At 47.9% G+C, this 20,880-nt stretch overlaps 3 protein-coding genes across 5 annotated transcripts in view; 1 reads left to right on the top strand and 2 right to left on the bottom strand.

The window, feature by feature from the left end:
* Positions 1-226: 226 nt before the first annotated feature.
* Positions 227-11,970, bottom strand: man2b1 (mannosidase, alpha, class 2B, member 1). The gene is made up of 23 exons (XM_052507612.1): positions 11,813-11,970; positions 11,306-11,408; positions 10,789-10,962; positions 10,238-10,431; positions 9,455-9,587; positions 9,164-9,309; positions 8,856-9,055; positions 8,564-8,684; positions 8,054-8,132; positions 7,394-7,503; positions 4,916-5,023; positions 4,685-4,801; positions 4,377-4,562; positions 4,043-4,140; positions 3,599-3,719; positions 3,236-3,354; positions 2,947-3,048; positions 2,734-2,821; positions 2,432-2,512; positions 2,041-2,265; positions 1,643-1,792; positions 710-812; positions 227-541 (listed from the first exon to the last, which is right to left on the bottom strand). The coding sequence occupies exons 1-23, from the start codon at positions 11,954-11,956 to the stop codon at positions 438-440; spliced, it is 3,006 nt and encodes a 1,001-aa protein (XP_052363572.1). The 5' UTR covers positions 11,957-11,970; the 3' UTR covers positions 227-437.
* A 1,224-nt stretch (positions 11,971-13,194) lies between these two features.
* On the top strand, positions 13,195-14,726 carry LOC127923621 (uncharacterized). The gene is made up of 6 exons (XM_052507611.1): positions 13,195-13,332; positions 13,406-13,517; positions 13,654-13,797; positions 13,964-14,251; positions 14,324-14,566; positions 14,720-14,726. The coding sequence occupies exons 1-6, from the start codon at positions 13,203-13,205 to the stop codon at positions 14,724-14,726; spliced, it is 924 nt and encodes a 307-aa protein (XP_052363571.1). The 5' UTR covers positions 13,195-13,202.
* The window catches only part of LOC118382671 (E3 ubiquitin/ISG15 ligase TRIM25-like), a 10,983-nt gene continuing 4,668 nt past the window's right edge, over positions 14,566-20,880 (bottom strand). For 2 of the 3 annotated variants that reach the window (XM_052507622.1, XM_052507620.1), the window contains 6 exons: positions 20,524-20,754; positions 20,078-20,231; positions 19,142-19,192; positions 17,721-17,798; positions 15,313-15,558; positions 14,566-15,083 (listed from right to left, as the gene is read on the bottom strand). In XM_052507622.1, the coding sequence (XP_052363582.1) occupies positions 14,779-15,083; positions 15,313-15,558; positions 17,721-17,798; positions 19,142-19,192; positions 20,078-20,231; positions 20,524-20,754 (1,065 nt within the window). In that variant the 3' untranslated portion in view covers positions 14,566-14,778. The remainder of the gene's footprint in view (positions 15,084-15,312; positions 15,559-17,720; positions 17,799-19,141; positions 19,193-20,077; positions 20,232-20,523; positions 20,755-20,880) is intronic. The other variant, XM_052507621.1, reaches the window with a different exon arrangement.

The raw sequence follows: 20,880 nt of genomic DNA on the forward strand, positions 1-20,880 counted from the left end.
AGAAAGGTTGTGGTATTGGCACTAAAATACCAGAAAGGTTGTGGTATTGGCACTAAAATACCAGAAAGGTTGTGGTATTGGCACTAAAATACCAGAAAGGTTGTGGTATTGGCACTAAAATACCAGAAAGGTTGTGGTATTGGCACTAAAATACCAGAAAGGTTGTGGTATTGGCACTAAAATACCAGAAAGGTTGTGGTATTGGCACTAAAATACCAGAAAGGGATTGTTCAGCGGCTTCAAAGAAGCTCTTTTATAGGAGCTCATTTAAAACCCACTCCGGTCAACTCAATTATGACAAGAAATCCTGTTCATTTGATTCATCTTCATGTACTCAGACTCCAAATTATTTACATCCAATCAAGGCAGTGAGTTCATAGTTGCTAAGCCACAGGGATTGATCATTGGCTAGTTCTGGAACGGAGGTTGGTGATTGACTATCTCTGCCTGACACGGAGCAGGAAGGTGCGTATCTCCATGGGCTTGAGGTTCACCTCCCACACAGAGGGGTCTCCCCCTCTCTTCGGCAGGGGCTTCTCACCTGAGGCAAACGGAGACAACAGGCATCAAGCTCTGCAATGAACAGAGCAACAAGCCCCACAATGGACTAACAAAGGAATTGCTACACTAAAGCAGGTCAGCGGTCTTCACGCGTCCTGGAGGGCTGAGTAAGCAGAGAGTTGATTTGTTACACCTGTGTGATGTGTACCTGACTCCGCCTTCCAGTCCAGACGAGTCATCTCATCCTTCCACTGATTGGCTGACAGGTTCATCTCGGACACGCCCAGCACGTCCAGAGTGGAGAACAGCTTCTACAGAGAGAGCAGTGTGCGTGTGACTGACGGAGAGTAGAGCATCTGTCAGTAACTTCAGTATCTACATTGCTTTCATGTTTTCAAAGTGGTTTGAAATGAATTAACTTGTGAATAACAGTTGTTACATCACGTTGAGACAGGAATGTATGGTATTAGTGAAAGGTTTCACTTTGTTTATGGCTCGTATGCATACGTGTTCTGGACCTGTAGGTTGACAGTTCATCTTGCTCTCCATAGCCCAATACTGATGCTCCAGTCTGAGCAGCACTGTGTGTGTGTGTGTGTTCACCACTAACCTAACAGTGAGACTGAATGCTCTCCTGGGCTTGCTGCTGGTGCTCCAGTCTGAGCAGCATTGTGTGTGTGTGTGTTCACCACTAACCTAACAGTGAGACTGAATGCTCTCCTGGGCTTGCTGCTGGTGCTCCAGTCTGAGCAGCAGTGTGTGTGTGTGTTCACCACTAACCTAACAGTGAGACTGAATGCTCTCCTGGGCTTGCTGCTGGTGCTCCAGTCTGAGCAGCATTGTGTGTGTGTGTGTTCACCACTAACCTGACAGTGAGACTGAATGCTCTCCTGGGCTTGCTGCTGGTGCTCCAGTCTGAGCAGCATTGTGTGTGTGTGTGTTCACCACTAACCTGACAGTGAGACTGAATGCTCTCCTGGGCTTGCTGCTGGTGCTCCAGTCTGAGCAGCATTGTGTGTGTGTGTTCACCACTAACCTAACAGTGAGACTGAATGCTCTCCTGGGCTTGCTGCTGGTGCTCCAGCCTTACAACCACAGTCTCTGTATGGTGTGTGTATATACAGTATTACATATCACTAACCTGCAGATGAACAGTAACAGGCTGGGAATGCTCCTTGCTCTCTGAAGCTTGGTACTGATGCTCCAGTCTGAGCAGCACTGTGTCCTGGTCCCACTGAGACACTGTCAATAGGTGAACAGCAGGGGGCAGCACTGCCTGTAGCCCAGAGAACTGAGGTGGGGGGGTTAAAAGATGGGTTCATTTCAATAGTCCAAAGTGACACATTTCATCTGCAGAGCTGATAACTTCCTCAATCAGCCTCCTTCACTCTCCCTCCTTTCCTAGATGCCTCACCTCTTTCTCAAAATCCATTGAAGCAGGCCTGAGGGGCGGGACCTTGAACCTTCTCCAATACGGTTGAGAAAGAGGCAAGGAGGAGAACTTGAGGAAAGAATCATTTGCGATGGGCTCTCTCTCACCTCCAGCCTGGTACTCGGGTGCAGCTCTCCGTCGGTGAACGTGATGAGAGGCTGCAGTACCACTTCCTGTGCTAGGGGGCGGTGTGTGTCAGCAGCCGTGGCAGGGGGGCTGAGGGAGAGGAGGTGGCGACCACGAACCACCAGGCCTTCTGGGTAAATGTCAGACGTCTCGTTGAGGGGCTCACCTACACCCCGGACGTCATCGTACAGTAACCTACGGTGGAGCTGTGGGGGGTCGTGTGGATGGAGTGTGTCAGATGTGACAGAGATAAAGATAGACAGGGTGTGGAGCCGGGGGAAAGAGGTGAGACGTGAAACACACACAACAGATGTCTTTGACGCCAAAATCCTACCACATGAAAAATGAGAGTAGTGAGAGTGTGTGTGTTACCATGATCTCCAGTGATCCATCCTGGATGCTGCCCCCTCCCTGAGAACGGTCCGTCACTACAGTCAGCTGGTCCTTGTCATCCTGCACACACACACAGTGGAAGTCACCATTTACTATTGTCAGATAATATCACATGAACTTGTAAAACAGAGTGAAGAGAACAGGAGGGAGAGTGAAGAGTTTTGGACCAGAAGGCTACCACAGAAAAAGGAACTGTAAGTGGGAAGAGGAAAAGAAAGTGCATGATCATGAGAGAAGGAAGAGGAAGTGTCCGACCGGGGTGTATGACCAATGAGACACACCTTAATGTAAGCTCTAGAGTTGATTGGATAGTAGTTGCCAGCAATTGGCTCAGACTGTCTCAGGTTCCACGTGGGCCGGTAGTCTTTCCTGTCAGAGACAGATATACAACACATTAGGGTGTATACTGTGTGTCTGAACACACTACTGGAATACAGTACTCCATCATCAACACATACTGATGCGTAGAGTTGGGAAACACACAGGTTCCTCACCGTCTCTGCAGCACCTCTCTGCCATTAGAGTCAGTGTAGAAGACACCAGAGGAGTTGATGCTGCTGTCTAGACGACTTATCACCTCTTTACCCAGGTCATCACTGATGGGGGGGGGGGCAGATAGAGAGAACATGATACACTATAATCTATGGTACGGGAATACTTTCCAGTCCGTTAAAGACTCACTCCTTCTGCCAGACATGCACAGGCTGTCTCAATAACACTCCATTCTCCTTCCAGTGCATTATCTGTGACCAGGCCCCATGTGGCTCTGAGCACCTTCCTCACCCTATAGGCACCGGGCCGACAGTCCACTCCAATTCCAGAGCCCTGCTGTCTGTGTAGAGACGGACCACCTGAGAGATCCAGGGACTGAACCACTGTCTCACCTCCTGCACCACGGAATTCTGATGGGGGGGAGGAGGAGGGAGCAGGGGGAGGGAGAGGAGGAGGTGGGGGAGAGGGAGGAGGAGGGAGCAGGGGGGAGGAGGAGAGGGGGAATAAGACAGGAGAAGGGGGTTAAGGCAGAGACTAGAAATTGTGAGATGACTGGAATGAATCTCTTGAATGTTTAGTGGGTCTCATGCATATTGAATTATATTGTAACACATTCAAGTAAAGAGACTAGATGAAGTATAATGTAGTAGGTACCTGTAGTGTTTCTATCTTAGCTGTCTTGCTGATGATGAAGGGGGTAGAGGTGTTCGGTCTGAAGATGTAGGCCCCTGACATCTGAATACTCTCTGAGTTGTTACCATCGCTGGCGTTGTACCTGGACAAACATACACAGAACAAAGATGACAGAAAATCCCTCAACGTGACAATGCTAGCACACAGTGAGAGTAAATAAGAAGGATGGGGAGAGAAAGACATAATTATGGAAGGGTAGAGAGAATAGGAAGGAGTGGTAGAGAGAAATGGAAGGGTAGAGAGAAATGGAGAGGTAGAGAGGGAAGGGTAGAGAGAGATGGAGAGAGAGGGAAGGGTAGAGAGAAATGGAGAGAGAGAGGGAAGGGTAAAGAGAAATGGAGAGAGAGAGAGGGAAGGGTAGAGAGAGAGAGAGGGAAGGGTAGAGAGAGAGTAAGTAGTACGGACCAGTAGAAGTTCTGTGACAGTTTGACAGTCTGTTGTGTCTCCAGGTTACTGAGGCTGCTGAGGAGACCTGTCTCTGGGTCAAAGGTCACCCTGAGAAACTAGAGGAGACACAAAGTGACAGAACAGGTGACATCCAAACCTAAAAACCTAGATACAAAACTGTCTAAACATAAAACAACACCTTTCCAACTGACTTTATACATTGATATGTCATCATTAACAGAGACATTGTACATTTTGGAATATTGGTCTCCATTGATGACATGAAATCAATACATCAAATATTTGCTTTCATAGTAGAAAGTACGTTTGTGTCCAGCCATAAGACCCAGACCTTGTTCTGTACAGCCTTGGGAGCCCTGGGCAGTGGAGATGGAGGAGATGGAGGGCCGTTCTGAAGCAGGGAGACAGAGTAGGTGCTGTAGCCCAGGGGAGGGGCCTGAACCTGGAACAACAGCTCGTTGGCAGCGTACCCCCTGCCCCGTCGCACCGCCGCTGTGGCCTGGGACACTGGGACCACCTGGGGGGGGATAGAGTGGGGTACTCTCACAAAACGCAAATACACACACAATACATAACTGTCATAACAAAGGTTATTGAACAACGACATATGACAACCATTATCAGAACAGACAGACCGACCTGACTGTCCACAGCCTTGCCCTTAGCATCTGAGATACTGTAGGCCGTCCCGTTGACTGGCAGTCTAACTGGCCAACTGACTGGACGAGCTAGAGGGTTGTACACGTTCACTGAGAACTGACAGAGAAACATGGAAAAAGAGAGGAGGGGAATTTAACTTCACGGAACCAAAGAGGAATGTGTGTGTGTGTGTGTGTGTGTGTGTGTGTGTGTGTGCCCATGTAGTGTTACCTTCTTGCTGGTCTCTGTGAGGGGACACACACTGATATTGAGGTGTTCACAGTAAACACGAGGAGCAGATGATCCACTCAGAGAGGATAGAGTGTTACTGACCAACACCTGGGACAGTGGGGAGAGAGAGGTTACACACACTGTACAGTGATATACTTTATTTAGTCTGTCTTATAGTCCTCCACACAGTGGGGAGAGAGAGGTTACACACACTGTACAGTGATATACTTTATTTAGTCTGTGTCTTATAGTCCTCCACACAGTGGGGAGAGAGAGGTTACACACACTGTACAGTGATATACTTTATTTAGTCTGTGTCTTATAGTCCTCCACACAGTGGGGAGAGAGAGGTTACACACACTGTACAGTGATATACTTTATTTAGTCTGTGTCTTATAGTCCTCCACACAGTGGGGAGAGAGAGGTTACACACACTGTACAGTGATATACTTTATTTAGTCTGTGTCTTATAGTCCTCCACACAGTGGGGAGAGAGAGGTTACACACACTGTACAGTGATATACTTTATTTAGTCTGTGTCTTATAGTCCTCCACACAGTGGGGAGAGAGAGGTTACACACACTGTACAGTGATATACTTTATTTAGTCTGTGTCTTATAGTCCTCCACACAGTGGGGAGAGAGGTTACACACACTGTACAGTAATATACTTTATTTAGTCTGTGTCTTATAGTCCTCCACACAGTGGGGAGAGAGAGGTTACACACACTGTACAGTGATATACTTTATTTAGTCTGTCTTATAGTCCTCCACACAGTGGGAGAGAGAGGTTACACACACTGTACAGTAATATACTTCATTTAGTCTGTGTCCTATAGTCCTCCACACAGTGCGGAGAAAGAGGTTACACACACTGTACAGTAATATACTTTATTTAGTCTGTGTCTTATAGTCCTCCACACACTGTACAGTGATATACTTTATTTAGTCTGTGTTCTATAGTCCTCCACACACTGTACAGTAATATACTTTATATAGTCTGTGTCCTATAGTCCTCCACACAGTGGGGAGAGAGAGATTACACACACTGTAGTGATATACTTTATTTAGTCTGTGTCTTATAGTCCTCCACACAGTGGGGAGAGAGAGGTTACACACACTGTACTTTGATGTACTTTATTTAGTCTGTGTCCTATAGTCCTCCACACAGTGGAGAGAGAGAGGTTATACACACTGTACAGTAATATACTTTATTTAGTCTGTCTTATAGTCCTCCACACAGTGGGGAGAGAGGTTACACACTGTACAGTAATATACTTTATTTAGTCTGTGTCTTATAGTCCTCCACACAGTGGGGGGAGAGAGGTTACTGTACAGTAATATAGTCTGTGTCTTATACACTGTACAGTAATATACTTTATTTAGTCTGTGTCTTATAGTCCTCCACACAGTGGGGAGAGAGAGGTTACACACACTGTACAGTAATATACTTTATTTAGTCTGTGTCTTATAGTCCTCCACACACTGTACAGTAATATACTTTATTTAGTCTGTGTCCTATAGTCCTCCACACAGTGGGGAGAGAGAGGTTACACACACTGTACAGTGATATACTTTATTTAGTCTGTGTCCTATAGTCCTCCACACACTGTACAGTAATATACTTTATTTAGTCTTATAGTCCTCCACACAGTGGGGAGAGAGAGAGGTTACACACACTGTACAGTGATATACTTTATTTAGTCTGTGTCTTATAGTCCTCCACACAGTGGAGAGAGAGAGAACACACACTGTACAGTAATATACTTTATTTAGTCTTATAGTCCTCCACACAGTGGGGATGAGAGAGGTTACACACACTGTACAGTAATATACTTTATTTAGTCTGTCTTATAGTCCTCCACATAGCGGAGAGAGAGGTTACACACACTGTACAGTGATATACTTTATTTAGTCTGTGTCCTATAGTTCTCCACACAGTGGGGAGAGAGAGGTTACACACACTGTACAGTGATATACTTTATTTAGTCTGTGTCCTATAGTCCTCCACACAGTGGGGATGAGAGAGGTTACAGACACTGTACAGTAACATACTTTATTTAGTCTGTGTCTTATAGTCCTCCACACAGTGGGTAGAGAGAGGTTACACACACTGTACAGTAACATACTTTATTTAGTCTGTGTCTTATAGTCCTCCACACAGTGGGGATGAGAGAGGTTACACACTGTACAGTAATATACTTTATTTAGTCTGTGTCTTATAGTCCTCCACACAGTGGGGATGAGAGAGGTTACACACACTGTACAGTGATATACTTTATTTAGTCTGTGTCTTATAGTCCTCCACACAGTGGAGAGAGAGAGGTTACACACACTGTACAGTAATATACTTTATTTAGTCTGTGTCTTATAGTCCTCCACACAGTGGAGAGAGAGGTGGAGAGTCAATCATACACAGTTCATCTAACAAGAGAGACTGCATGGATCAATAGAAAGAACAGGCACACATGGTAGGTACCTGGCAGTGTGCCCAGCCACTGGCCAGTTTCCTAGCGTAGTCGTTGGCAACGTGTTGCTTTTCCGTCCCGGATACAGCGTCGTGATGCTGAGCCACTGCCATGGCCTTCTCTACCAATCACAACACAGAACACTCCCTGTCAACCTTGCTGTCCTCTAAACCGCTTCAAGCTTATTAATACAAAGGATGCCAGTATTAATAAGACTGATGCCAGTATTAATAAGACTGATGCCAGTATTAATAAGACTGATGCCAGTATTAATAAGAAGGCTGCCCGTATTAATAAGAAGGATGCCCGTATTAATAAGAAGGATGCCCGTATTAATAAGAAGGATGCCAGTATTAATAAGAAGGATGCTAGTATTAATAAGAAAGATGCTAGTATCAATAAGAAGGATGCCAGTATCAATAAGAAGGATGCCAGTATCAATAAGAAGGATGCCAGTATCAATAAGAAGGATGCCAGTATTAATTAAGAAGGATGCCAGTATTAATTAAGAAGGATGCCAGTATTAATAAGAAGGATGCCAGTATTAATAAGAAGGATGCAAGTATGGACATTGAAACAGAGTCTGACTGCCACTAGTCTTAGTCAACTCATGTAGTGATGATGAAGTAGTGCACTTGAATGTGATGAAAGTGTGTACACTAGACACTTACTCAGGGTCTCACTGTCTCCAGCTCCAAAGGGACCTTTCCTTGAGATGGGGCCACCAAGGACCTCCAGCTGTTTACACGCCTGTGAAACCAGGAGAAGAATAATGCATTAACCACGTCTCCAGACATGGCCTCAGTGTGGGGCGACTGAACTGTCATCCCTGAGTGAATGTCTGGTGGCTTTGTATGAAAAGTGTACAAGCTGTCAAATCCATGACTCCTCACTTCCCTCTGGAAAGCTCATTGGAGAAGAGGCCCTAAGTCCCTCCCCTTCTACCTCCTCCTCCAACGAGGAGGAATCAATGGCCGCGTTCGACATAAAGCCAACTTTAAAGGCAAGTCGAGACTGACTAATCTACAAATCACCTTACATCATCAATAACTGCTCAATATTACTTGTAGATCAGTCAGTCAGTCACAACTTATCCATGACGCATCACGGCTTTGAGGCTCTCAAACACAGCGTGTAAAGCTTTTCAGACTAAGCCATTGTCTGTGGTTTGAGTAGTGTACCTGCAGGTAGCTGTTGCTGATCCTCTCATAGCGTTTCAGGGCTGGACGGCTGGTGAAATATCCTGTCCAGAAGTCATGAGCTGAGTCGGCATAGGGGAAGAAATCATCTCCTTTTAGAGGCCTGACAGGGGGTTCGGGGGTGAGAGAGAGAAGAGAAAACATTTAAATGACCTGTACATCATTTAAGGTAGCAGGAGGGAGAGAACGTTGACTTCAGAGGTCGTTACTCTAGCTAGCGAGACATAGTTTAGTATTCTGACAGAATCATATAGTTAATATAGTGGTATAGTACCATGTGAGATTAGCCCTGTGTAGCTCCTGTAGGTAACAGGAGGGGGTAGAGTAGAGAACGTTGACTTCAGAGCCGTTACTCTGCATCTGGTTGACGTAGCGAATGAGCTTGTCCAGGTTCTTATACCACAGGTTGGCGTTCTCATACTGGAAGTCTGACCCCATAGTCATGATGATGTGGTTGGTTTTATACACCAATGCCTGGTGCAGGGGAGGAGGGAGAGAGAGAGTGTGTGTGTGTTATTATGACTAACCTGTGTGTGTGTGTGTGTGACCGACCGACCTGTATGTGTGTGTCTCATCTCTAACCTGTCCGTGTGCGATGTGGAGGAACCTGGTCACCACATCGTCAACATTATAGTCCTCCAGATCAGGGTCGTCTCTGATTGGTGGATCGTCACATGACTGGTCCCAACAGAAGCCCTCCGGAGGGTTGTACCCGTTAGGGAGGATACCTGGAGGAGAGGGGGCGGGGTTAGGCTACTGGGGTGCTATGGGTCAGGGTTCATAGGTGAGAGGTCAGGTCAGGATTGAAAATATCTAATGGAACGACTACGTGAAGCTGTTGCTATATTGCTAGAGGTTGAAGGTGAAAGGTACCAGTGAAGAGGTCAGCTATAGGGGGGGTGAGGCTCTCGCTGGCCCTCCACAACATCTCCTGTTCCCTGGCTACCATCCTCCTGTCACGATCCTGGTAGTCCAGACGACCAAAGAAGAAGCCGTCATAACCCATCTAGAACAGAGAGAACCATCAGTCAATACAATACACACACAGGATAACATGGTTTCTTGTCACATACACCGGGCAGGTGCAGTGAAATGTGTTGTTTTACAGGGTCATCCACGGTAGTATGGCGCCTTCTAAATGCTTTACCTTCTGGGTTCGGGTATTCAAACCAGCAGCCTTTAGGTTACTGGACCAACGCTAGGCTACCTGCCACCCATTCAATACAATAAACACAGTTCGGATTCTAATCATCCCTCTGACCTTTGAACTGAATGGAAAGATGAGGGAGACTCATGCCGTCTCGTGTTATTTCTGACTTGGAAAACTTTAGAGTACATTTGTATTGCCCCACTTCTATTCCCAACTTGGGAGCTCACAAGAACCTTATGACACTGACAACCTTTCAACAGACGAGAGTCTTGGATGGTTGTACAATATCTATTCCGACAATGGATTAAGACATGATGGAAAACAGGAGTGGAAGATATTTACCCGGGTAAGAATAGACAGAGAAAGGCTGACAGACAGGATATTGTGAGGTAGAAAAAAGACAGCAGATTGTGGGTTGTATTCAGCAGGAACCAAACTGGTCAAAACAGGGAGGGACCTACCAGTAATAAGAAACATTAAGAAGCACTAATGAATACGACCCTCACCTGTGCGAACATGGAGGCGTGCTCGCGGGCGTGCCCGAAGGGGTCGATGTGCCAGGCGACGCGGGGGCGACCGCAGTGTCCGAACGTGTCGTTGAGGAACCGCAGGCCCATGGTCATCTGGTCTATGACTGCACTGTAGTGGGTGGTCGCCTCGTCACTCATACACCAGCCCCCGTTCACAAACTCCAACCGCCCTGAGAGGAGGGAGGGAGAGGGGAGGGAGAGGGGAAGGAGGGAGGGAGGGAGGGAGTGAGGGAGGGACAAAGGTGATAACAACAATAAATATGTATTTAATGTAATATGACTTAATCACAGGTTAAAGGGGTTATAACTGTTTATAACCTCTGAATTGCAATTTACATCTGTTCAATAACACCACCAATAGCAGTCACACTCAGGTGAGAGAGATGCTTTATCACACTGCTATAACACCTACATCCCTTCTCTCATTAACCTGCTGTCTGACTGGCTCCTTCACCAGCGGTAGAAGGTGAACTCTCCCGCTTTATAACGTCTTCCTGACAGGCTCTATAACCCCTCTCTGGCCTCACCCTCATTGACTAGCTGTTTGACAGTGTTCTGCATGTCATCAGTCTGTTGTTTCCACCAGCGGTAGAAGAAGGCTGTCTCTACGTAGATGAAGCGTCTGTCAGGGTTCTTCAGCAGCTGGTCCACCACAGAGTCCAGGATGTACTGCACCCCTGCGTGCTGGATGTCATTACGGTCTGGAACGACGACAGGCAGGTTACATACACAGGTTAGACACACACACATACACGTGATAACACATATGCACACACGATACAACATCTATCATGCGGTTCACATCCACCCAGTCATGAGGTTTGAAATGTAAAACCATGTGATTCTAGGTTATTGTAGGTGTTATGTTATTGTAGGTGTTATGTATGCCTATAATAAAAGCCTCACAACTATGGTTTTAACAATGTGTCAGTTTAACTTTTAACTATACCACCTTGACCTATGACATAGCTGTTTATGAGTGTGTTTGTGTGTGTAGATGTGAGCCACATGATAGATGGGTGGGGGGGGGGGGGGGATACAGACCTCCATAAAAGTATTGGTCCACGGTCTTGAGCCAGCCGACGTCGTCGTGGGTGTGGGGAACCAGATGCACGTTCAACATCCCAGGCTTGGTAGCATGACATGACTAGGATGTGTAGCACACACGATGGGAAAATAATGAGGGATTTTAGCTGGTGGGCTAATGTTATGGGGAGAGAGAGGCATATCGGAGGCTACTTAGCTTTATAAACATTGTAAAGTTGGAATTGTCATTTCATTAAACCACCAATGAAAACAGTGCAAGACCAGACTTAGTGCCAGACTGGCTAGATCGAATGGGATTTGTAGCTTTGCACTTCACGTTTTAAGTGGAAGTATAAATATGTTGTGCCAGGAATATAACTTCTGCTACTGTGTTCTCTACACGAATATGAATGGGTTTGAAATCGGCTAAAGAAGAAGTTCATCAAAGCTGCAATACAATACACGGTTTAAGTGTTTCAGTTGCGTTTTTATTCACCACAATAGGGATAGGAACTATAGACGTACCTTGTATCCACATGTAGGACTTTCTTGGGGTGTTTGACAGACGGGAACGCCCCAAACGCCGCTTTGAAATAATAACAGGAGGAACACAAACGTTGTATACGCCGGAGTCGCCATCTTGGAAAACAGCCACGAGTCATGTGACATTTGTTTATGTATCTTTCCTATCATGTGACTTCCCCCAGACCACGCCCTCTAGGGGCAGGCCTTTTCTTGTTTTATGCTCTGAAGGGGGAAATTGGAACGTTGAGAGTAAAATTGAGATTGAAAATGTATAATTGGTTTATTGAAGACAGTCACAGTTACACAGCCCACATGAATACAAAGCTACACATTCATTGTAATAGTCACAGAGAAATACATTATTGAAGGAATGGGGAGGTAGAGAGAGATGGGGCCATAGAAACCAGCATAGCCTATCCCACTATTAGTCTGACTATAACTCATGAAATAATGCACTTTATAGCAAATACATATTTCCTTCAATGTCCCTTCATGATGATATAATGGCATTCAAAGCCTTTCCAACTAATAGTATTTTGAAATTGCTACATTCCACATTCGGCTACATTGCAATGTTTCACATGATGTTATTGTTAAGTAACAGTCACAGTGATCAATAGAATAGGGTGATTGATCAGGATGGCTTCATGGCTGCTGAAGTGAAGTCTCTGTTTACAATAGGGCCACATTGTGAATGATATTTGAATGGAGAGCCATGCATACAATATGCTGCTCAGTTCAGACTCTCCATACACAACAAAATTGTCTTTTCAGCATCACTAGTTTGGTGACTTGTGATAGGCCGAGGTAAGGCTATCCAAGTAACACAACGCCTCCACAGAGTTGAGCGCAGAGGTTTTTAGAGGTTAGAGATTAGAGGTTTTTTGGCATCGATACTTAAAAAATGATTGATTGATGTCAATGTAAATGATTAATCCCTTACCGTGGACCTATGCTGAGTTGACACCTTGAGTTGATATTTCAGGGAGGCACGTAGCCTAGCGGTTAGAGTGTTGGGCCAGTAACTGAAAGGTTGCCCGGTTTGAATCCCAGAGCTGACTAAGTGAAAAAAATCTGTCGCTGTGCCCTTGAGTAAGGCATTTAACCTTAATTGCTCCTGTACGTTGCCCTGGATAAGAGTGTGTGCTAAATGACTGAAATGTAGAGCAACAGCAATGAGTAAACAATCAGTTGTTGGTTGTAGCTTTTAGGAGGTTCATTTAAAAAACACAGTGGAGGAGTAGAGGTACCTGGCAACGCTAAAGCAGGGTTTTGGCCATAACAAGAGAGGGCAGCAGAGTTAGGTTTGGGGTCTAGGATGGGTTCCCATTGGGTCAACAGAAGGTGTTCAGAAAGAGAGAGGGCAGCAGAGTTAGGTTTGGGGTCTAGGATGGGTTCCCATTGGGTCAACAGAAGGTGTTCAGAAAGAGAGAGGGCAGCAGAGTTAGGTTTGGGGTCTAGGATGGGTTCCCATTGGGTCAACAGAAGGTGTTCAGAAAGAGAGAGGGCAGCAGAGTTAGGTTTGGGGTCTAGGATGGGTTCCCATTGGGTAGGAACAGAAGGTGTTCAGAAAAGAGAGGGCAGCAGAGTTAGGTTTGGGGTCTAGGATGGGTTCCCATTGGGTGAAGAGAAGGTGTTCAGAAAGAGAGAGGTCAGCAGAGTTAGGTTTGGGGTCTAGGATGGGTTCCCATTGGGTGAAGAGAAGGTGTTCAGAAAGAGAGAGGGCAGCAGAGTTAGGTTTGGGGTCTAGGATGGGTTCCCATTGAAGAGAAGGGTTGAAGAGAAGGTGTTGAAGAGTTAGGTTTGGGGTCTAGGATGGGTTCCCATTGGGTGAAGAGAAGGTGTTCAGAAAGAGAGAGGGCAGCAGAGTTAGGTTTGGGGTCTAGGATGGGTTCCCATTGGGTGAAGAGAAGGTGTTCAGAAAGAGAGAGGGCAGCAGAGTTAGGTTTGGGGTCTAGGATGGGTTCCCATTGGTTGAAGAGAAGGTGTTCAGAAAAGAGAGGGCAGCAGAGTTAGGTTTGGGGTCTAGGATGGGTTCCCATTGGGTGAAGAAGGTGTTCAGCAGCAGAGTTAGGTTTGGGGAGGATGGGTTCCCAGGGCAGCAGAGTTAGGTTTGGGGTCTAGGATGGGTTCCCATTGGGTGAAGAGAAGGTGTTCAGAAAGAGAGAGGGCAGCAGAGTTAGGTTTGGGGTCTAGGATGGGTTCCCATTGGGTCAACAGAAGGTGTTCAGAAAGAGAGAGGTCAGCAGAGTTAGGTTTGGGGTCTAGGATGGGTTCCCATTGGGTGAAGAGAAGGTGTTCAGAAAGAGAGAGGGCAGCAGAGTTAGGTTTGGGGTCTAGGATGGGTTCCCATTGGGTGAAGAGAAGGTGTTCAGAAAGAGAGAGGGCAGCAGAGTTAGGTTTGGGGTCTAGGATGGGTTCCCATTGGGTGAAGAGAAGGTGTACAGAAAGAGAGAGGGCAGCAGAGTTAGGTTTGGGGTCTAGGATGGGTTCCCATTGGGTCAACAGAAGGTGTTCAGAAAGAGAGAGGGCAGCAGAGTTAGGTTTGGGGTCGAGGGTGGGTTCCCATTGGGTGAAGAGAAGGTGTTCAGAAAGAGAGAGGGCAGCAGAGTTAGGTTTGGGGTCTAGGATGGGTTCCCATTGGGTGAAGAGAAGGTGTTCAGAAAGAGAGAGGGCAGCAGAGTTAGGTTTGGGGTCTAGGATGGGTTCCCATTGGGTGAAGAGAAGGTGTTCAGAAAGAGAGAGGGCAGCAGAGTTAGGTTTGGGGTCGAGGATGGGTTCCCATTGGGTGAAGAGAAGGTGGTCAGAAAGAGAGAGGTCAGGGAGCAGTAAAGAGCAGGGTTCATGTTGGGTCCTTTCTGGGGCAGAAAAACACATTTGTGTTTACATGTAATCAATGGTTGTTAGAGGTTAGAGGTTAGAGGGAAGAGGTTAGAGGGAAGAGGTTAGAGGTTAGAGGTTAGAGGTTAGTTCCCGTTGTGTGTTTCATGTGGACATATCAACAGTGTGGAGTCCAGGTCTAACCGAAACGCTGGGTACAGTGGCTGAGAGAACGGACACCTGAACGTGTGGAGCAGGGAAACGGCGTCCGACGCCACACTATAGAACGACAACGCTCCCTTCTGGTGTTCCAGAAACACGCCGATCCGCGGGCACAGGGGCGCAGCTACGGTCGTCTTCCGGTTATCGTGCCACGCGGCGTAACCGGCGTGCGTGCATCTCAGACGCCATGAGTTCTCGTTGCGTCCCAGCAGACAGGGTTTTCCACCTCCTTTAGATGAGAAAAACATGAATAGAAACCTTCACCAGGGAATCTTGATAAGAAAACCTTTGTCTGTCCCTATATAGTGCACACGTTTTGTCCGGAGCCAAATGGGATACCGTTTCAGACAAAGCCTTGATTAGAAAATCACTATTACAAACACTTTGTGTGTGAAATGTTGACATTTGCAAATTGCTCAACATAACTGACAGAAAAAACAATCCCTAGAAGCAGCTACCTTTTCGTCCGATCCCTTTGTATGTCACCCCAATGTCCACCCACCCTCCTCCCCTCCACTCCACCTCCCAGTAGCTGGCCCCTCCAAACTGGCCCTCCCTACAGAGGACCTGGGCCACGGAGTCGAAGCGCAAGGGGTGGAGGGGGTAGGACTGGGGCTCCTCTCCACAGTGAGCCCCCTGGGAACCCTCCAAGAGGAACAGGGTGGGGTGGGCCGTGTCTGGATCCAGGGACAGACGACAGGAGCCTGAGAGAGAGAGAGAGAAGGGGGTTAAGGATAAGCGAGCGAGAGATCCATCGGGACCCTCAGGAAGACCAGGGTGGGGGTGGGCAGTGTCTGGGTCCGGGGACAGGAGATTGAGGAGATCAATCAACCAACCAATCAATCAATTATATGCCTGAGTCCAGAGTGATTGATTGAACAATCCATGACAATTATTTACCTGTTAGCTTAGAAGTGTCATAAACTCTCAGTAGCATTATCATGACCACCGGGTACCATTTGTAACACAGACTATTGAACTAAATACACAGCAGTTTTCGGCGCAGAAAAAAGAACAGTGATCATATGAATGTCTGTCTGCAAATAGGATCTTAATCTAATAGAACTATTAGAATTAAATACAAGAACTGAACAACGCACTATTACGCAACAGCGTGGTTGCCTGGACAGAGGGCCAGGGTTCTGATTGAGGTCTAGCCCAGACAGATACTGTATCTGCCTGCCACAGTCTTAAGGGTCCTACACACCCTATGCAAACAGAGAGACGGAGAGACATATACGGTCCGTTCAAAAATTGGAGCCGAACAAAAGTACGTAGAACTCCGTAGAAAACGACGCTCCGTCGCTGCGTTGGCCTAGTTTACATAAAGTGCGTAGCGGCCTTTCCTCTAACCCAGACAGTGTGAATTATTAAACCTAACACCCGTCTCCATGATCTCCTCCTGTCCATGGGCTTGTCTCATCATGTACCTGTTGGTCACCGTGAACAACAGACTACTACATGTCAGAAATATCATATCCACCTACGATTCATGAAGGTAAAGAAAGCACCAGACAGACATGGAGTACTTCCCTAATGTCACCCTATTCCCTATGTAGTGCAATGCTTTTGACCAGGGCCGTAGTCTAAAGTAGTGCACTATATAGGGAATAGAGTGCCATTTGGGACACAAGTGCGTTCTCAGGTTACCTTTTCGCCCTCATTAACTGTGAAGGTGAGGAGGGGGACAGGAGGAGGAGGGAAGGAGGGCATGGGAGAAAGAGATCCCCTTTCTGAGTAGCTCTGGGTTTGTGCCAACGGTATGTCAACACCTGTGTTTGTGTGTGTTTCTGTGCGTGTCAGTGTGTGTGTGTGTGTGTGTGTGTGTGTGTGTGTGTGTGTGTTTATATGAGTGTCAGTGTGTGTGTGTGTGTGTGTATGAGTGTCAGTGTGTGTGTGTGTGTGTGTGTGTGTGTATGAGTGTCAGTGTGTGTGTGTGTGTGTGTGTGTGTGTGTGTGTGTGTGTGTGTGTGTGTGTGTTTGTATGAGTGTCAGTGTGTGTGTGTTTGTATGAGTGTCAGTGTGTGTGTGTGTGTGTGTCATGTGTGTGTGTGTGTGTGTGTTTGTATGAGTGTCAGTGTGTGTGTGTTTGTATGAGTGTCAGTGTGTGTGTGTTTGTATGAGTGTCAGTGTGTGTGTGTTTGTATGTGTGTTTGTATGAGTTTCAGTGTGTGTGTGTGTGTGGTGAAGGGATGGCGTGGTTGTCATAGGACAGGGCAGGGTGTGAAAACAAGGTCATCTCGGGATACCACGTGACCAGGGCAGCCTCGCCACGGTGACAAGGTATACCGGTGGCATCATCAGGCTGACAATGTGTATCGTGGGTGGTACTTACATCTCAGGAAGGCTATTGTGTGTGTGTATGTGTGTGTGAGTGTGTGTCAGTACTTACACCGCAGGAAGGCTATTGTGTGTGTGTGTGTATATGTGTGTGTGTGAGTGTGTGTCAGTACTTTCACCTCAGGAAGGCTATTGTTTGTGTATGTGTGTGTGTGAGAGTGTGTCAGTACTTATACCTCAGGAAGGCTATTGTGTGTGTGTGTGTGTGTGTGTGTGTGTCAGTACTTACACCTCAGGAAGGCTGCTGTGTGTGTGTATGTGTGTGTGAGTGTGTGTCAGTACTTACACCTGAGGAAGGCCGCTGTGTGTGTGTGTGTGTGTGTGTGTGTGTGTGTGTGTGTGTGTGTGTGTGTGTGTGTGTGTGTGTGTGTGTGTGTGTGAGTACTTACACCTCAGGAAGGCTGCTGTGTGTGTGTGTGTGTGTGTGTGTGTGTGTGTGTGTGTGTGTGTGTGTGTGTGTGTGTGTGTGTGTGTGTGTGTGTGTGTGTGTGTGTGTGTGTGTGTGTGTGTATGTGTCAATACTTACACCTCAGGAAGGATACTCTCATCCTCTGGTCCGAAGGCTGGAGAGAGAGGGGGGAGAGAGGAAACGATGCAGGCACTGCTACAGAGAGAGAGAGAGAAGAAGAAAGAAGGGAGAGGGGGGTAAGGAGTAAGGAGGCGAGGGACAGAAATAGAAAGAAAAAGAGAGAGAGGAGAGAGGGGGAGGGGAGAGAGAGGGGGAGGGAGGGGGAGAGGGAGAGAGGGGGAGGGAGAGAGGAGGGGGGGGGAGGGGGAGAGAGGAGAGAGGGGGAGGGAGAGAGGAGAGGGGAGGGGAGAGAGGGGGAGGGAGAGGGGAGAGAGGAGAGAGGGGGAGGAGAGAGGAGAGAGGGGGAGGGAGAGAGGAGAGAGGGGGAGGGAGGGAGGAGAGAGGAGAGAGGGAGAGAGGAGAGAGGGGGAGGATGGGGGAGAGAGGAGAGAGGGGGAGGGAGGGGGAGAGAGGAGAGAGGGGAGGGAGAGAGGAGAGAGGGGAGGGGGGGGAGGAGGAGAGAGGGGAGGGAGGGGGAGAGAGGGGGAGGGAGGGGGAGAGAGGGAGAGGGGAGGGAGGGGGAGAGAGGAGAGAGGGGTAGGGAGGGGGAGAGAGGAGAGAGGGAGGGAGGGGGAGAGAGGAGAGAGGGGAGGATGGGGGAGAGAGGAGAGAGGGGAGGGAGGGGGAGAGAGGGAGAGGGGGAGGGAGGGGGAGAGGAGAGAGGGGAGGGAGGGGGGAGGGGAGAGAGGGGGAGGGAGAGAGGGGGAGGGAGGGGGAGAGAGGGGGAGGGAGAGAGGAGAGAGGGGAGGGGGAGAGAGGGGGGGGGAGGGGGAGAGGGGAGAGGGAGGGGGAGGGGGGGAGAGAGGAGAGAGGGGAGGGAGGGGGGAGAGGAGAGAGGGGGAGAGGAGGGGGAGGGGAGGGAGAGAGGAGAGAGGGGGAGGGAGGGGGAGAGAGGGGGAGGGAGGGGGAGAGAGGGGGAGGGAGGGGGGGGAGAGAGGAGAGAGGGGGAGGGAGAGAGGAGAGAGGGGGAGGGAGAGAGGAGAGAGGGGGAGGGAGAGAGGAGAGAGGGGGAGGGAGGGAGAGAGGAGAGGGGGGGGAGAGAGGAGAGAGGGGGAGGGAGAGAGGAGAGAGGGGGGGAGGGAGGGGGAGAGAGGGAGAGAGGAGAGAGGGAGAGGGGGAGAGAGGAGAGAGGGGGAGGGAGAGAGGAGAGAGGGGAGGGAGAGAGGAGAGAGGGGGAGGGAGGTAGAGAATGAGACAAAGAGGAATCAGTGTTACATTCCATCCAAATGAATCATATCAGAAGTTACTGAAAACGATTCAACTAACATGCCCTGGCCAGACATGTTCACCCTAAAGCCTGAGTCTTAGATGAGAAACACACCCTGAGAGAGCTGTGTGTGTGTGTGTAACTGTGTGCGTCTGTGTTTCTCTGGGCTTACCTTTCAAACACTCTCCACCAGACATGTGACAGGCAGAGGAGCTCTCGTTCACTACAGAGGTAAAAAAGTGTGTCACATTGTGACATCACACATTGTCATTTGAGATGCATTATTGGAGTCTCTGAGAGCATAGCTGTGAAAAGTTGCATGCAGTTTGTCGTGGAAGGATCAGAATTTGTTGGTAACATTTGTAAGATGTTTAATATTCATCAAATGTGTGTAAGTTAATTCTCATCAGAATGGTATTTTTGTATAATACTGTGGCGAGGTTGCAGTTATCTGTTCTATGTCAAAACTAAGTTGCATGGGCCACAGAGAGGGGAGAGGTCAAAGTGTCATCATGTGTAAACATATCTTTTACTCCCTACTTTTCCCAGTGGGGAAAGGAGGGTTGCAGTGTCTGGAATCATTCTATGCTCCCTCTAATGTTGCTTTTATCTTAACCTATAGCCTCACTCTCCTCTCCGTGAGCTTGTCCAGGTTTGGTTGTATTTTGAGTTGGTTGTATCTAAATGACAATTTGATATATGCCTGTTGATATGGAGGATTGGTTTATGGTTCTGGGGTTTGAGAAAGGAGACAAAGCTGAACAATGAATTATGTCTATGCTGTCTGACTATGTGTGTCTTTGCTATTAAAGGAACTCAGTTGCATTGTAAGGGGGCTCTCAGAGAATGCACTGAGAGACACTGAATTTATCTGAGAGTCACAGGATTGTGATAGAGCTCATATAATTAAAGATGGACTTTTATAACTAACTCTGACTTGTGTGTGTGGTTTGCTCCCATGATTTGGTAAATAGAGGAAATTTCCACGACAAGTTGTGTGTGCTTGAGAATAACCCAGTGTGTGTGTGTGTGTGTGTGTGTGTGTGTGTGTGTGTGTGTGTGTGTGTGTGTGTGTGTGTGTGTGTGTGTGTGTCTTTACTCCCTCCACCTGCGTGGTTGATCTTGTCCACTTCCTCTCTACAGAGTTCCTCCATGCGGGCCCTGAGGTGGGACAGAGCTCTGCGGGCTGCACTGAAGCCTTCTGCGGGGAGGATGAGAGGGGCTCCCCCAGTGGGTGGGAGGACACACAGCAGGGGAGCCTCCTGGGGATGGAGAGACAGAGAGGGAGGGAGGGATGGATAGAGGAGAGAGGGAGGGATGGAGGACAGAGGTGTGATGAGTAGAGCATTTATATCATGTCACCGTTCGTCTCTCTCTCGACTGCATTATTCTTTGTAGCTCTCTCCATGTCTTCCTCATTAACATTTCTCTCTCCTTTATTTTTCAGCTTGCATCCAGTCTTTCTTTCTCTCCATTATCCCCCCCCTTTCCCCATCAATTCCTCACTGTTTCTTCTCTTCTCCTGCTCTTCCTTCTCTCCCTTCAGCCCCCCACCTGTAAGAACTGAGCATTATCCCTCGTCAGTAGCTGGCCCATTTCCTTGTCTCTCCTCCGCAGCTCCTCCAGTTCATCCTCCAGGGTCTCCAGCTCTCTCTCTGCCCTGCCCAGGACAGTTCTCTCCCGGGCTTCCAGCCTGGCCCTCACCTCCCCCCTGGTCCTCTCCAGAAGGAGGGCCAGGTCCACAAACAGGGTATTGCTGTCCTCCAGGACTAATGCAGCTGATGCCTAGGTAAGGAGAGGGGAGAAGGGACACCAAATTAAGGAAAGTAAAGGAGCAACGTTTTGTTCAGTAATAAGCACCAAGGAAGTAAACATTTACATTTAAATAATGTTGGTTTCATTGGTTATTTT

This window comes from Oncorhynchus keta, unplaced genomic scaffold (assembly GCF_023373465.1).
Source record: "Oncorhynchus keta strain PuntledgeMale-10-30-2019 unplaced genomic scaffold, Oket_V2 Un_contig_30242_pilon_pilon, whole genome shotgun sequence".
Lineage (NCBI taxonomy): Eukaryota > Metazoa > Chordata > Actinopteri > Salmoniformes > Salmonidae > Oncorhynchus > Oncorhynchus keta.